Source organism: Anastrepha obliqua, chromosome 4 (assembly GCF_027943255.1).
Source record: "Anastrepha obliqua isolate idAnaObli1 chromosome 4, idAnaObli1_1.0, whole genome shotgun sequence".
Lineage (NCBI taxonomy): Eukaryota > Metazoa > Arthropoda > Insecta > Diptera > Tephritidae > Anastrepha > Anastrepha obliqua.
In genome coordinates this window covers 77,288,659-77,305,845 of record NC_072895.1, presented here as the reverse complement: position 1 = coordinate 77,305,845, position 17,187 = coordinate 77,288,659, and the positions used below count along the sequence as shown (strand labels likewise).

Below are 17,187 nucleotides of genomic sequence, written 5' to 3'. Positions count from 1 at the left end.
CAGAGGATGGGAGGAAGTGATTGATGTTACTCTACTGTCTGAAAATAGCTCAGTAAGGGTAGATAATTGAAGGGTTTCCAATAAAAGGTCCTTTTCTGATCATAGTTGGATCCTCTACGATTTGGATCTTAAGGTAGATCCACCCTTACCGTATCGAAATCCTTTAAGAACCAACTGGAAGAGGTTCAAAAATGCAGTAAACAAGAGGATAGGAGAGATTCCTATCCCTCAAATCACTCTCACGGAAAACCTTGAGAGTAGGGTCATAACACTGGAAAAGGCATTTAGTATTAGTAGGGCCTACAAAACGTCCTGCCCCATAAAATTTAGTAAAAAAACTCACCCTCCTTGGTGGAGCAGTGAGCTCTTAAAACTAAGGGAAAAATCTAGATCAACGTTTAACCTCAGCTATTCGACGGGAAATTGGGAATTGTACAGAGAAAGTCGGAGGCAGTACAAGAAGGCAATCAGGGCTGCCCAAAAAGAGAGCTGGAGGGAATTCTGTTCGTCAATCGAATCCACCAGGGATTCTGCTAGTCTCAGCCGTGTTCTTTCCAAAGACCACTCAATGGCTTCTTGGGTTAAGAAACCTGATGGAACTTGGACTACTACGGCAGAAGAATCTGCTAAACACGCATTTTCCGGGATGCAGTGCCCACGAAAGTGGGAGAAGAAATATTAGGCGGAGCCAATATAATCCACAGCATCTTGCAAATGAAATTATTACCAAAGAAAAACTTGCATGGGCAATCAAATCTTTCTCACTCTTTAAATCTCCGGGGCCAGGTGGGATTATTCCAAAGATGTTACAGGAAACCTTGGACTGTATCCTACCATGGCTACTGGAAAATTTTAAAGCGTGTTTAAACTTATGGCATATTCCAGATAGTTGGAAACTAGTCAAGGTCGTATTCATACCAAAAATAGGTAGGAGGGGACATGAATCAGCGAAGGACTTCAGGCCAATAAGTCTTTCGCCTTTCCTGTTAAAAACTTTGGAAAGACTTTTGGATATACACCTCAGAAGCTCTTTGGAAAACTCTGGTATATCAACTGCACAACACGCATACCTTAAAGGCAAATCCACGGAGACAGCGCTTCACGAGGTAATCCGAACAATAGAGGGCTCTTTAGAGAGCAAACATTATACCATGGCGGCATTCTTGATATAGAAGGCGCCTTTAACAATGTTAGCATAGATGCCATCCAACGGGCGTTGATAGACCTAGAGGTGGACAGTTGCATTAGTAACTGGGCCATCTTCATGCTAGAAACCAGGATCATCAAAGCTAATATGGGTAATATCAACATAACCAAGAAGGTCCACAGGGGGGAGTATTATCTCCACTTCTTTGGCTATGTGTGATCAGCAAAATCTTAATAAAACTTAATGGAGGTGGGGTAAAAGTGGTGGCGTACGCTGATGATGTGGTGCTAATGGTGTCAGGACTGTGTCCCAATACGATCAGTGGGATCATCCAAAGCGCGTTAGGCGAGCTTAACTCTTGGGCCACAGGATGTGGCATAAGTTTAAACCCGCGTAAAACAGAATTTATGCTTTTTGACACCAGATACAAGGTACCAACTTTTACCCTGCCAACTTTTACCTTACCAAATATCAACGGACAAACTCTTTCACTTTCACCCAGTGCAAAGTATTTGGGGGTAATTCTGGACTCCAAACATAGATGGAAGTTAAACGTCGGGTCGGTAGTTTGGTGGAAAGCTCTAGGGAGAGAGTACAATTCCAAATTACTCGGCAGAATACAAAGATCGGTGCAATCAGATCATGTCCAAGAGAGACTCTCAATGCACTGACGCACGTTATTCCAGTAGACCTACATATAAAGAAGACGGCAACCATGAGTGCATTTAGGTTAAATGAAGCGGGCCGCTGGAAAGAAAAAAACTTATGGTCACGCTAGGCTATTATTGAGATAAGCTCAGTTAACCTCGGTAAGGACTGACTACATCGTCCCGATGGTAACGTTCAATAGGAATTTTGCCACACACTTTCCATCTAAGAAAGAATGGAATAAGGGATTCTCTCTAAACCACTTCGATACCACAGTCTATACAGATGGCAGTAAAATGGATTGTGGTGTTGGACCTGCTATATATGCTCATAGACTTGGAATTGAAAAATCTGTGTGTCTCCCTAATACCAGCAGTGTCTTCCAGGCGGAAGTACTGGCAATTGGGGAAGCTTGTAGGTTACTAATCGCAGATCCCTCTTTTAAGGGCAATATCGCTATTCTTTCGGATAGCCAAGCTGCAATCCAGGCACTGGACGCGGCTATAACAACCTCTAAAGTGGTAGAGCAAAGTAGGAATAGCCTCACCAACTTGAGTGAAAACCATAGAGTAACCTTAATTTGAGTCCTGGGACACCGGAACATAGAAGGTAACGAAAAAGCTGATGAACTGGCAAGAGGGGGATCTGCCATGAATAGCGCTCTTGCAGTACCAGTATTCACACCATTAGGTGAGGCCAAGAATGCAATTTCCCTAAAATACCTTCAAATCGCAGATTGTAGATAGAGAGACCAGACGAAATGCAAAATCAGCAGGACGTTATGGCCCACCTACAACCTCAAGCAATCGTCGACATTGATAAACATGAAACGACGGGACGCCTGTAGACTCACGGCAGTCATAACTGGCTCCTGGTCTATCGGAGAACAAGCCGTCAAAATGGGCATCCCTCACAACACATACTGTCATAGTTGTAAACAACCGGAGAAAAAAGAAACAATCTTCCATTTCCTCTGTGAATGCCCTGCTCTATGGAAGGACAGAATGTTAACCCTGGGCAAATCGCTGTTCGAGAGTCTCGAGCAACTGTCTGGCTTAGACGTCAACAACCTAATAAGGTTTCTAAACCGCACAGACTGGATATAGTCTTGCTGTAAATAACTGTTAAACAATTTGGTAACGAGGATGTGGCAGCAAAATGGTGTGGAAGCGCTAGTTGGATTCTGGATGAATCACCACTCTAACCAACCAACCACCAACGCACCGCTAAATATTTTAAGAATCTTACATATACAGCGAGGGCCATCTAACGATTGGAGCTTGAAATAGCTTAAGGGGGGGGGGATAGGGTTTAGCGCTAAAAAAAAAAACACTTTTTTTTTGAATTTTTTACAGAAATATGGCTTAAGATACTTTAATAAAATCAGTTGCATGTTATTGTACATCTTTTCAATAAGTTTTTAAAAAATATTAATTAATAATAAAATATTGACAAATAAGCCCATGACAGAGTTTTTTTGGAGATATGTTTTTCGAGAGGTGCTCTGCGGTGCCAATCGGCATTCGTCGTAGAATCATCTGAAACTAAAAAAGTCAAATTTTTCAGTTAAAGTATGACGTAATGCTCCCCCCTACATTAATAAAATTTTTTTTTTTCATTTTTGTAGTTTTGGTGGCAAAAAAACGTAAAACGAGCATTTTTGGCGAAAAATTTCGCCATATTTGTAAGTAAAAAACAACCTTAAAAAAAAAAAATAAAAAAAAAACAGTGTAGGGGGGAGGTATTTTTGATTTAGAAAACGTGTGCCAAATTTGAAAAGAATCGGTTGAATAGTTTCGGAGTTGTGATTGGCACCGACTTTTAAGAAGTCGTTTCGGGAAAAACGCGTTTGAAAAAATGACTCTGAGAAATTATCGATGCTCCGCATTCGAGGTAGAGTGCCTACAAAGGCTATAACTTTGAGAGTTCTGCTCCGATCCACTTAAAATTTTGACACAACATTCTTGAAATTATTTACTATAAGATGAGTGAAGAAAAAAAATTTCGATTTTGTGACCCCCCCCCCCCCCCCCCCCTTAAGTAAGAAACGAATGTTTTTTTTAGTGTGGGTTCTTTAATTCATTGAAATAACTTCCGCTGCCGACCTTGCAGTAGCCGATACGATGAACTAAATTTTCCATCACATTTTCGACTGTATGGAGCTGCGTTTGATCGATGGCTGTAACAATTTCGTTGTAGAGAGCGGCAATCCTTAATGCCTCCCCACGAATAATAATCACAACGACGTCAAATCACAGTTGCGCGCTGACCAATTCGCATTATCAAAAGTTCGTGCAGCCGTTTCGAAAGGTAATTCACAATTTTGGCAGTAAATTTTTAATATTTCACAACGCTAGTTTTACATGGAAGTGCCTGAAGAAGCATGAACAATAACATCGAAAAAGATTACAAAGAACATTTATACATATTTGCACGTTGCCATCGAGGGAACAACGTACATTTGCTTCATAGTGATTAAATAGTTGTGCAGGAAATAAAGACTCAGCTGCCCAACTAAGTAGGTCATATTGTGCTAATACAAACTCTCTAGTGATGGCAGAGGATGAGACCTCCTCCTCTTCTTTGGAAATAAAAATCGACGCCAATTAGCACAAAAAAGAAACAACCGGCAGCGTGTGTTTCGAACTCAACTTATTAAGCTCTAGAATATATAATACTTATACAATACCTTTCTGTCGAGTAAGCCTCTATTCAAATAAATGTTGGCAGCTGATGATGATAGTCGTCGGAATAAACTTAACTCAGTGCAAAATATAGTGAATTATAAAAATTAGTTTTTTAATCAAAACAAATTAGAACGCATGGAAACTTAGTACATTATTATTTTTAAAATATTAGTATGTATAACCATTACATAAACTGTTGAATATAAAACTTGTTTGTACACTTAAGTATATTTGGAACTTAGTTATATGACTTACAGTTGGATTAAGCAATTTCGTTCAATTTTTTTATAATAATATCAAAAGCTAAAAAAATATAGGCAAATTAACTTCGATATCAATTTTATTCTTTAGCTCTATAACGCCAAAATCGATTTTCGTTATGTGTCTGGTATATTTCAGCTAACATATTTCGGGGGTAAACGAAGTTCAAGAATGATGTTAGGATTATCTCTAAGATTATTAGTTTGGTTATGTAAATATTACAAAATTTTCGATGTCTTTTAGAATGGAGCTTTTTACTGTAGCTCCGACCGGCATGACGTAATCAAATAACAAAATGGCATTATTTTAAATTTTTCCGTCAGCGCCAATTATTTTTAACAATTCAAAGGCGAAATGGTTCACGTTTATTCACGGGTGTTGTTCCTCGTTGCGTTTGCGATCTCATAGTTGAGCTTATAGTTGGGTCTGCCGATCCTTTTCGAGGAGTTCGTATACCAGAAGGAGTTGAGCTGCCGCTGGTGTTTTTCCTAGAAAGGATATAAATAAAATATGGTTAATAAAAACAAATATAACATAAAAGTTTCATCTTCATCAAAAAAGTCTTGCGGTATTTCCGTAAGCTTGTCTTTGCAAGCGCGTAGTTCTAGTTGTAGACGTCGCATCGGTTCACGCTAGAGCTTTTTGGAAAGCTCTTTTCACGTGCTAACACGTGTTTGATTAATTGTTGTTTGCTTTTAGTCGTTCGTGAGTTATAGCGTCGCAAACATGGAGCAAAATAAAGAGAAAATACGGCATATTTTACAGTACTACTACGATAAAGGCAAAATGCATCTCATGCTGCCAATAAAATTTGTGCAGTTTATGGACCCGATACAGTTTCCATTTCCACCGCACAACGATGGTTTCAACGTTTTCGTTCTGGTGCAGAGGTGATCGAAGATGCGCTACGGTCCGGAAGACCTGTCGTCGAAAATTGTGATAAAATCGCTGAATTGATCGAAAGAGACCGGCATAGTAGCAGCCGTAGCATCGGCCAAGAGCTGGGCATGAGTCATCAAACCGTTATAAACCATTTGAAGAAGCTTGGATTCAAAAAGAAGCTCGATGTATAGGTGCCACACGACTTGACGCAAGAAAACATTTTTGCCCGTATGGATGCAAATCTGAATCGCAACAAAATCGACCCGTTTTTGAAGCGGATGGTGACTGGCGATGAAAACTGGGTCACTTACGACAACGGGAAGCGCAAACGGTCGTGGTCGAAAAGCAGTGAAGCTGCCCAGACGGTGGCCACGCCTGGATTGACGGCCAGGAAGGTTCTTCTGTGTGTTTGGTGGGATTGGCAGGGAATCATCCACTATGAGCTGCTCCCCTATGGCCAAACGCTCAATTCGGACCTGTATTGCCAACAACTGGACCGCTTGAGTGCAGCACTCATGCAGAAGAGGCCATCTTTGATCAACAGAGGCCGAATTGTCTTCCATCAGGACAACGCCAGGCCACACACATCTTTGGTGACGCGCCAGAAGCTCCGGGAGCTCGGATGGGAGGTTCTTTTGCATCCACCGTATAGTCCGGATCTCGCACCAAGTGATTATCACCTATTTCTGTCCATGGCGAACGAGCTTGGTAGTCGGAAGTTGTCCTCAAGAGAGTCCTGTAAAAATTGGCTCTCCGAGTTTTTTGACAATAGGGAAGCGAGCTTCTATAAGAGGGGCATTATGAAGTTGGCATCTCGTTGGGAACTCGTCATCGAACAAAACGGCGCATATTTGACTTAAATCGCATTATTATAACCAATTTTATGAACAATTGAAAATTCAATAAAAATACCGCAAGACTTTTTTGACAACCTTATATATTATGTATCAAATAAAATGTTGAAAAATCTTAAATGTGTGGCTGAACACTCCAAAACGAAACCGTTTCGGTGCAATTATTTTAAGACATAATTTTGTATTGAAATTAAGTTTTAAACAAATATACAAATTCTAGAAATTAAATAAGAAGAATCCTTATAGTATGGTAAAGGGTGATCAATTTATAGATAATCGATTTGAGGGTGATCAATTTGAAATAAAAAAAAATTAAAATTCGAACTGGTTGGGCAATCTTTATTATTTTTGTGTAGAACCATTCATGAACCATCTACTTTTATATACTGGCGGCAACTGCGCCGTAATTCGGCCATCTGTAAACACTCGTGGTATCTCGTGGAAACTTTAGTAATGTTGGCTTACAATCTCTCAATCGAAGCGAGTTTATCTACAAACCATTTCGACTTTACATACCTCCACAAATAAAAGTACAAAAGCGTGAGATCGACGCTTTTGGTGGCCAACCCACTGACCCAAGATGGGAATTAAATTGCTCACTCAAACAACGACGCGAGGTCTTGTGTCGCGTTCGCTATTCACTCTTACATTGACGCCAGCCTCGTCTTTGAAGAAATATGGGCCGATGCCACGACAGTCGGTTCTACGTAACCGGAACATGGATTTATATTCGGCCAAGGACATTCGAGATAGAAATATTGCTAAAATACGGTATAATGACCGTAGCAACCGCAATAAGCAGCCTTTAGGACTATCGTAGAACTCTGAAACACCTAACGTAGTAACTTCAGGGAACATCTTCTGCAAAGCTACACACATAATACAAAATATATTAACAATACAAAACATATTAACGAAAATTTTCTTAAGATTTTACGATACTATTTTAGTGTGTAAATGTAAATTTTATAAAGGGATATACAAGCTATCGAACAGATGTAAGATAACAAGTTTAATCTAATTTTTTCACCGAACAACTTTATTTTATCAAAAGAAGAGATGCTGAATCAAACCGCATTTACTATTGAATTAAAATGTCTAAACAATTAAAAAAATTAAGAAATCTTTTGAACAATATATTTTTAACACTCACTTGCTGCTTGAAGGCAAATCATTTTAAATGCTTTAAATCTTCTAGTTTTCCAACAGCTGGCCTTGCATGTTAATACAATTGTGTGTTTTTTTAATTTTTTTTTTATTTTTTTTTTATTTTTGTTTTTTATATTTTTATTTTTCTTTTTTATTTTTTTTTTATTTATTTATTTATTTTTATTTTTTTATTTTTTTTTTTTCAAAATAAAATTGTACCGCGACCAGTTTTTTGTTTGTTTTTAAATGAAACTCTATACCGAAAAGGTGAGCAATTCTGGTTTTCGTCTAGCAATATGGGGCAATTTTTATGATTGAATTAATTTCCTTTGTTTGTACATCGGTAATGATGGGAAAAATTCATGTGGCACAACTAAAACTAACTTAGCTACCTTTTGTAATTTACTAATTTGCTGTAATGTTTTTCAGTGTTCATGTTCAAAAGTATTTTTCCCCCTCAATTGCTCTCCATTTCTGCAAAATGGAATTAGAGTCCAGGTTTACTTTTTCACAAATATGTTGAATCTAAAACTCTATTTCCTTAAAAATGTCTGCCTTCAAAGGTAATATTCGCTGTATCTCTTCCAATGCAGTAATATGAAACTGCAGGCTATCTGTTATAATTTTTTTTGAAGCCATTAATAATTCGTTACGAATTTTCCTACGTTAAATTCAATTAAATCTCTAGATTGTCAAATAAAATCACAAATTAATAGTAACACGTTCAGCTTAAGACTGAATCAGTCGATTACTTTTCGTTTATTATCTCACAAGTTCAACTTCCAACTGAATACCCTGTGCGCATGCACCTCGGCTTATGTTCTTAATAACTATCGTAATTTCTAGATCGGACAGCTTTTATCTTCTGGCGAGTTCTATTGTAGCATCAGCTCATTTAACTCATTTAGCGGTCTCAGAAAGCGTGAATTGTCTCGCTATGTGCTGTCGCCAACAAGGCTAACTCATGTTTTTGTTTTGGCCTCTCGTTCGCTATTGTTGCCAGTCGGTTCAGGAAACTTCACTATTGTAACAATATTTATAAGTTCGTTGCAGTTATGGCTAAGGAAAACGTGTGCAACCAGTAGAGGAATGTATGGTAACTTAACAACATATGAAATGTTAAACTAAAATGACCTAAACTTAAAATGACCTACACTTCTGTTAGGTATTTGGCCGAGTTCCTACTCCGATTTTTAGTGTGCGTCTTGATGTTGTTGCGCAAATGAAGGGACCTATAGTTTTAAGGGGTAACACCACTGTAGAAATTTCAAAAAATTGATTTTTTTTTATAAGCTTAAAAAACTCTTTGAACCTTTTAAAATACAGAACAAAAAGTTTTATACGTTACCGAAGTTTATTTCATAAATATTTTAAGCTTTTAACCAAGCGTTAGTAACTGCTACCTAACGACTTATCCAAATTTCCAAACTTTAAACGCGTTTTTCTCAAAACACGTTTTCTGAAATTGGCACGCAGCATAACTCAAACAATTATAAATATTTTTAATCAGGTTTTTCACTACGTCTGTATAATAACCTTCTTAAGAGAAGAGCGTAGGGGATTTTCGGTTGGAGGATTTAAACGATTGTTATAATTATTTGAGTGCCGTTTTTTAGTCCAAAATAGAGTTTTTTCCTTCAAATGCTTGCTAATTCCACAAAAATAAATATTTTTTAAATCCCCTACGTGTTTCTCTAGCTATTCTTATCTAGATTAAGAAAAAAAATGTTTCTTTGTTCCAGATTAAAATTTGCACCCTCTGTGCTGCGTGCCGCAGAGCTCCTTCAAGAGAAACCACATTACAAAAATGTCTCCAATGCCGCCATTTTGTAAAATTTTTCGATCAAACTTTGTAGTTTTGTATTTTAGTATATAAGTAATAACTTCCCAAATCAGAGTGATTGTTTTCCCTTTCCTTCTATACAAAAAAATTCTTTAAAAATCGTGTTTATTTTACGCGTGTACAGTGGTGTTACCCCTTAAGCCGACTCCGAACGGCAAATGATTTTTATAATTTACCACAATTTAAAACCTTGCTTCACGCAGTGCATTTACATCTACAGGGTCCGGCACTAAGTGTAACCAACTTCAGTTGGCTAAATGACAGTCTAGAGTATTGGTTACAATCGCGTGGAAGCATTTTGCAGCATTTTTTGACCCTAGTCGGTCCATCATTATAATACAGCATTATCTTTGTCTCGGGAATGTGGTTCAAAGCAAAATACATGCGTTTTTCTACATTTTGTGCAGACAACAACGGTTTCTTGCGTATTGATCTTGATGAATATTTGTGGTGCAGTATGGCTTGACGCACTGCTTCATAAGGAGTGTGGTATCCTCGTTAAGATCCTTTGTAAGTATTCTTACGGAAATTCTCGGGTTTTGATCCAATTTGCGGATCATCAATCTTTCTACAAGTCCAGTAATTTTAGTTTTAAGCCCACCTGCACGCTTTTGCTCTAATCTACCCTCTTTTTCCGCTCGATTTATCACATTATAAACTATCTGACGTGTTACCGAAAACATTTCAGACAATTCCTGCACACTTTTACCCAAGTGGTAATTATAATATAATATTTACGTAATATCAAAGAATAATCTTTTGCCAGGTATTTTAAAAACACAATATTTAAATTTGAAGTCCGAATAAAGCAAACATTTTTCACTGAATGACAAAATTAAATCAGCAAAGTGATCACTGCAAAGCAGACATAACGTTAAGGGTAGATTATTTTTGCTCAAATGGTTCAAAACTATTTTATGGTCGACCTTTAGCTCCTGGGCGATGTCACGATTACTAACATGCCGGTCAACTTCGATTACTTCTGTGATTTTAGTGACATATCGACAATTTCCTTAACATCAAAAAATGCCTGAACGGAATCGACGAAATCAAAAATAAACTTTAAATTTTTCGATCGATACTTTACGAGATATCGATCACTACAGCCCTCTACCAAGAAAATAATGGATTTCCTTTTCCCTAAATTAACCTTATTTACTCAAAGTGAAAACAAATATTGAACTATGTTCTAACCCACTAGCGCGGCAAAAGAAGTACTGAAAAATGCATATCTATAAAAATTTAGCTTTAATAAACGAACCTAATTTAATTTGTTTCGAAATTAAAATTAACGGTTATCGGCACACTCACGAAATTCGTCCATAAGCGCCATGTACCTGTAAACGGCACAATTAGCATTCGATGATGAATCGTTTTGAATGCGATTAAAAATAAAAATGTTCAAAGCTTCGTCATGACAGTGTCAGATTTCATATTCATACATTGGTGCTCGCATATTTCAAAGCTTAAGTAGAAATCTATATATAATAACTGGGGACGTTTTTGTAATAATAATTAAATTATCTTCAGAAGGCTCAGAAGTGCAGGATTAAGTTTGTTCTAGCTAATCGTGAAAAGTATCAAACGCTTAGTGGTGTGGCATTTATAAATAAAGTAGAGGGACCATATACCGGAAATATTGAAGTTTGCTTTGTAACTTTATTTAAAAAATGTAAGTAATAACGAAATATATGAAGATGAATTATTCCTCTTACTTAGTTATGTTTGTTTCTGAAGTTGAGTTTTAAGAAGTGGATGAAAATGGAATATTACGTGTTTTAAGAAATGAAACACAAATAACAGAAATATGTACCATTGTTAACAAAGATTTTGACGTTTACTTCAGGGCTCGACTTTTCTTATGACTACCAGTATTCTCTCTTGAAGAAGAAATTTCGTTATTTGACAGTTATACAGATTTTAGTCCAAGAATAAGGTATTGTGGTCGGGTCGTATAATTCTACAGATAATTAACCGAGTTTTCCTCGGGGGGATCTGTTATCCCCAGAGGGCGCGTCCCCAGGTACGAGCATAATTATCGGGGGTAGGAGCATAATTATCTCCCGCGAACCACTGTAAGACGAAGACGACGACGTAAACTTCGATAAAAAAATTCCATAACCTAAGGTATAACGCGATCCGTGCCTAGAGAATAAAATTAGGCTGCCTTCTAACGGAGCCCTCTTGATATCAGGCCGCCTCAGGCTGTAACAGTGACCGTACCATGATATGAGGCGTTGCCATGGCGGACTGTTTATTTCCTCGATATCCTCCTTGGTCCCCGCACATAGCGGGGATTCGATTCGGATAGCGTAGCAATCCGTAGCATTGCGTACTCCCTCAGAAGATGAGCCATCAACTCTAAATTAACCATCCACATCCGCTGATGCCAAGGGGCAAAAGCGTCAATCCTCCAAATCGCTGTTGGAAAGATCCAGAGCGATTGGGAAGGTTTGAAGCTCAAGCTAATTCCATAAAGCGAGATTCCACAACGGCCAAGGACTCGGACCTGTTGTTCAGGCCTTAAGTCACATAGGGAGTAGGCCACACGGTATGCGGCAACGTGTTGCTCCCGCCACCAGACGTCCGGAGTCTCCCTGGTCTTCTATGCCGACGACTGCACGATAATGGCCTCGGGCAATGAGATTGATGGCCTGTGCGCCAAAGTAAACGACTACCTCGCCTGGCTTTCTCGCCTCTTTACTGCGAGGAACCTACAACTTTCCTAATCATTGATAAACATGAAACGACGTGACGTCTGGAGCCTCATAGCAGTCATAACTGACTTTTGGTCTGTTGGAGAACAATCAGCCAAAATAGGTATCCCTCACAACACACACTGTCGCAGTTGTAAACAACCGGAGAAAAAAATAACAATTGTAGATTTTTCCTCTGCGAATGCTCTGCCCTATGGAAGGATAGAATGTCAACCTTGGACAAACCGCTGTAACCGCAAACCTAATAAGGTTCTTGAACCGCACAGACTGGATATAGTCATGCTTTATGGTCGGGATTCAGGACTAAACGTTTTGTACTATATACCATCTGCTAATAGTCTTCGCCTGATAACGTAGAGTAAGAGGTCCACCTTGAAAAATAGAGTTCTTTACCATAGTCGCTTCTGCTCTAAAGACGGATATTATGTTGATACGTTTACCAGAGAGTTATAAGCGCGAGTTAAGCTGCCGCAGGATTGTGAACGGACCAGCATACAATAGTTTGTTATATGTGTAGGGCTCCATTACGCCGAAGATAAAGGGTAAGATATCTTAACCTATGTCGCTTAATTTACGCAAAAATGTAATGCTATAATTGCTTCGGAAATTCCCTTGAAAATTGATTATTCAGTATCAACAAAGCACACAAATGTGCTTAAATTGAGTCGTCATGTATCCGTTTGGACATGGCGAAACGAATATAATTCTATAGCCAGGTGCATTGGTTCCCATAGGCAGGTAACCTGAACACTTGCTTCATACAAAAATCTCACTGATTGTACCAAAAATATTGAAGAACAATTTTATATACCTAATATATACATTTACTTGGCAGAGACAATTAGATGGTTTTCCGCAAGAGATATAGATTAATGACGTTATGGATGTATAATTAAATTTAAATAAACCAAATAGTAGAACAAATTTCGGTAAATAATAACAAACTTAAAATCAATCAAACGAAATTAATATAAAATAGAGTTACCTATAACTATAGCCGCTTAGTCTGGGAATGCTGGACGCTCTACTCATACCACCACTGCTGCACCATTATTTTTCAGAGCCCCGTACACATGAGGATTTGGTTAGTTTCAGATGTATTAGTTTGATGTACGTATATATAAAAAATAATTAAATAAGAAATTAGTACAGAATCAAGTTAATTTGTTTGCAATAAAATGTTACAAATAGTAGAGTGAAATTAAAATCTATTATAATAATACCAAGCAAAGTCGAATTCATATTCAGCTTACGAAATATTCTTTCTTCTCCCCGACTTCTTATTCTCAATCACTTCTTTGTATTCCTCGCAGAAATCAAGAATAACTACCTTTTCTACTGCAGTTTTTGATTATTTTTTCCATATATTCATATATATAAGTATATGTATATATGTTGTACTATACAACCTTTTTTGATGTTAATAATGTACTTAAAACCTTCTCACAAACCAAATATATTTATAATTTTTTTATTTGAACCCTTGATTTTGACAGTTTATTTTCTATCTTTCTTTAGTGCTGCTACCTATTATACATTATAGTGAAATAGACTTTATCATATCGACAAATTTTATAAAGTCTTAAAAATTAAAGCGTGTTAAAATTTGCCTCATAAAGAACCCCTTGCCGTTCGGAGTCGGCTTAAAACTGTAGGTCCCTCCGTTTGTGGAACAACATTAAAAGGCACCATAAATAGGAGGAGGAGCTCGGCCAAACACCCAAAAAGGGTGTACGCGCCAATTATATATACATATATATATAAAGAATATTAGGTGAAACATATTGGATTGCTTAATATTTTTCGTACATAAATACTGTTGTTCTATAACAGATACCACAACGTACTATGTCGGAACAAACACATTGAAACAATTATTAATATAAACTTGTTTTTCTTGTGTGCCAATGAAGACAATAAAGCTAAAACAACTGCTAGAAAAAAGTAATTCAAAACAGATTTAAAAGAGAAATTAGTACTTTAATTGACATGCCAAAACAAAAAACCGTCAATACTAATGATGGCATTACAAAGACCAAACGAGAAGAAAACATATCGGAAATAACACGCATATCTTTCTTATAAAGAAGTTTCAGAAGAGTACAGAAATCAAGATACAAGACATTATCACAAGTTGTTTACCAGGAAAGCTTAATGAGTTAACACCAATAAAGGCTTATTGCACAGATTGCTTATTTCATCCGACCCATACATAGCTAGTTTGCGTACATCTCTAAAAACTAGCTCTACATGGAATTGCACTGATTTTTTTCAATGAAGTAGAATTGAGAATGTAATTAATTTTTTTCAACTCCGTTGAATGGATTTGAATAAAATATTGTTAAATAATTTGTTGAAGGATGAGTTGAAATTGCTTTCTGCAATGCAGTCGAATGTCATATGTTAGAGGAGACGAGGACCAAAAATCAACTCTTTCTACAACTTTTTTGGTAGCAAAAAATATTAAAATTCTCCATCTTCTTGTAATCTCATGATATTATATATTTCAGATTTAACGGAATTGAGGGAATTGCCGGTGGCAGAAAAAGTATGTAGAACGGCGAATATACCATTGAATTCTTCGGCGCTGGTTGATACAAAGTACTCTTGCAAGTCCAAGTGATGGAGTTCCCACTGTAAAGTTTGGCATATTTTACTATAAAAGTACTTAGAACATTTTGAAGTGTGAGCCACATTTAACATTAAACACGTGTCTCCAGTACTCAGTGCCCAATACAAAATTAAAAATAAAATACTGATCACCTGGTAAAGGGGTCAACATGCTTCAAAAATTGGTTCAAACGAATGCAATCAACATGGAGAATATTTTGAAAAACAATATAACAGTTTTCAACCACCAATTTTAATTTTTCTATTTTCCAAATATAATAGAAACCCTCGTGAAATTATATTTTGTACATACCTTGCTTGTGCCGGACTAGCAGATCCCGAAACGGTTTTCCGTCCGGATGTACCAACATCATGTGCAACCGAGGTTACAGATAAACGTGATGGACGGGTTACGACTCCACTTCCCGACGCAGTCGAAGATTTTCTCTGTGGTATTCGGGATGGTGGAATTTCATCTAAGGATTGATTGAAAAAATTATTATTTTGCGAACTCTAATATAACAATTATAATCTCAGTAGTGCACATAAATAAAAATATTTTAATTTTTCTGTCCTTAAATAAGTTTATGAATGATAGAAAAATTAATTATCGTTAAAAATAAATTTAAAGCTTTTATGTGTAGGAAATAATTATAAGTCGTAATCTTATTTTGTAGTTAATTTACGCTTGGAAAATCTACATACCTTAAAATATGGATAGATAGAGGTCATTTGACCTAAGTACTTTTTAATTTATTTCACTAATAATTTTAGTTTTTATATTAATTTTGCATAAAAAAAAAATTATTCAAATAAAAACCTAAAAATTAAAATTTTAAATTAAAATAATTCGGTGTGATTAATTTGCTGTCGTCGAGTTGGACAAAATGTTGAAAAAGTTAACGGTGTATAAGTCTTTGGGAAAATTAAAAAATGTTAACAATTTGCTAGAACTTATTTTTATTGCTACACTGCAGGCTAAGCAACTATGTATAGGTATATCTGGCCGATTTTTAGAAGGAAGTAATTTTTCGGATTCTAGCAAAGAACAAAGCTTTCCGAAATTATAGATTCCATCTCCTATAAAAAATGTTAACCACTATGCTGCATTTCAGTAAACTTATTAGTATTGTTTAAAATATTTTTAATTAAAATTAAAGGGGAAAACAACTAAAAATAGTGCCACAGCGTATTTCAACCAATGATCCGTTGTCCTGAGATTCAACGGTTATTTCTACTTTTGTGCTTTAACCATTATATTCGCAACGTGTTGAAAATAGGGTTTTGCTACATTTTTTTTTTCAATTTAACGGAAGAACCCGATATTGTTCGAAAAATCCGGGAAAGTCCAAAACTATCAGCTCAAAAAATTGCCAGTGAAGTGCAAGCAGAATTTTGCAAGTCACGCTACAAAGATACTTTCCGACGCCTGCTGTGAGAGCAGGATTTTAAAGGCAGAATAGCGCTAGAAATGAGAAATGGGACTCAGAGCTCGCCAAGGAGCTCTTGGATAAAGATTCTTAATCTTAGAATACGATTATATTCTCCGATGAGTCGAAATTTAACATTTCAGCTCAGATGTAGCCTCATATGTCTGGCTTAAGCCAATTACAAAACTTCAAACCAAAAATTTTAATGTTGCAGTCAAATGCGGAGGTGGCAACGTTATGGTAAGAGCAGTATAGCGGGAGTTGGAAAGTCGCAATTTAGTAAAACGGCAATGAAAATTCTGAAATCTAATTTAAAAGTGGGTAGAAACTCGGCATTCGGGAGAGTGTGTGTAACTATAAGTGGGGTATTGAGGAGACATAACAGATTTGGAACTGTCCACAGTTATGCCATCACCGGCACAGTCTACCGACATGAAGTGGTTGCACATTTGTGGGCCATTTTGCACACAAACGTCCGAACGAAAGCGATCTTAAGACTGCAATGGTTGAGAAAAAAATCGTACGAATGAGTCGTGAATAGAAAAAGGACTAACGACCAAAAACTGGAAGTTCTGTTGAGAATATTGCTGCTGTAGCGTAAAGTGTTGCTGAACAACCTTCAGCATCATTGCCGTATTTTTAATAAAAATAGTAAAACCTCAAACAATCTAAATTTTTAAATTTTGTTTTTAATTAGACGCGTCTTTTGAAAGCCCATTTTTATGGATCAGAGGAGAAAAAGGTACGCATACTGTATATACCAACTGGTACGAGGGGCTTAAAACTTTTCAGAATATTTTTTATTGCACTTATATATTTTTAGTAAATAGGGGATAGAATTAACTATCAATTTTTCAGTAGCTGAACTTTCATTAATACTCAAGGCTACTCTAACATTTTAAGGTAATTCAAAACTTTCTTTTCTCTAACATTTTAAGGTAATTCAAAACTTGACATGT

At 36.8% G+C, this 17,187-nt stretch overlaps 1 protein-coding gene across 19 annotated transcripts in view; it reads right to left on the bottom strand.

Annotated features, from left to right (window-relative positions):
* Positions 1-4,794: 4,794 nt before the first annotated feature.
* Positions 4,795-17,187, bottom strand: part of LOC129245563 (dystonin) — a 181,339-nt gene continuing 168,946 nt past the window's right edge. For 13 of the 19 annotated variants that reach the window (XM_054883795.1, XM_054883803.1, XM_054883790.1 and 10 more), the window contains 3 exons: positions 15,112-15,274; positions 13,174-13,230; positions 4,795-5,231 (listed from right to left, as the gene is read on the bottom strand). In XM_054883795.1, coding sequence (XP_054739770.1) covers positions 5,087-5,231; positions 13,174-13,230; positions 15,112-15,274 — 365 coding nt within the window. In that variant the 3' untranslated portion in view covers positions 4,795-5,086. The remainder of the gene's footprint in view (positions 5,232-13,173; positions 13,231-15,111; positions 15,275-17,187) is intronic. The other 6 variants (XM_054883804.1, XM_054883793.1, XM_054883794.1 and 3 more) reach the window with 2 other exon arrangements.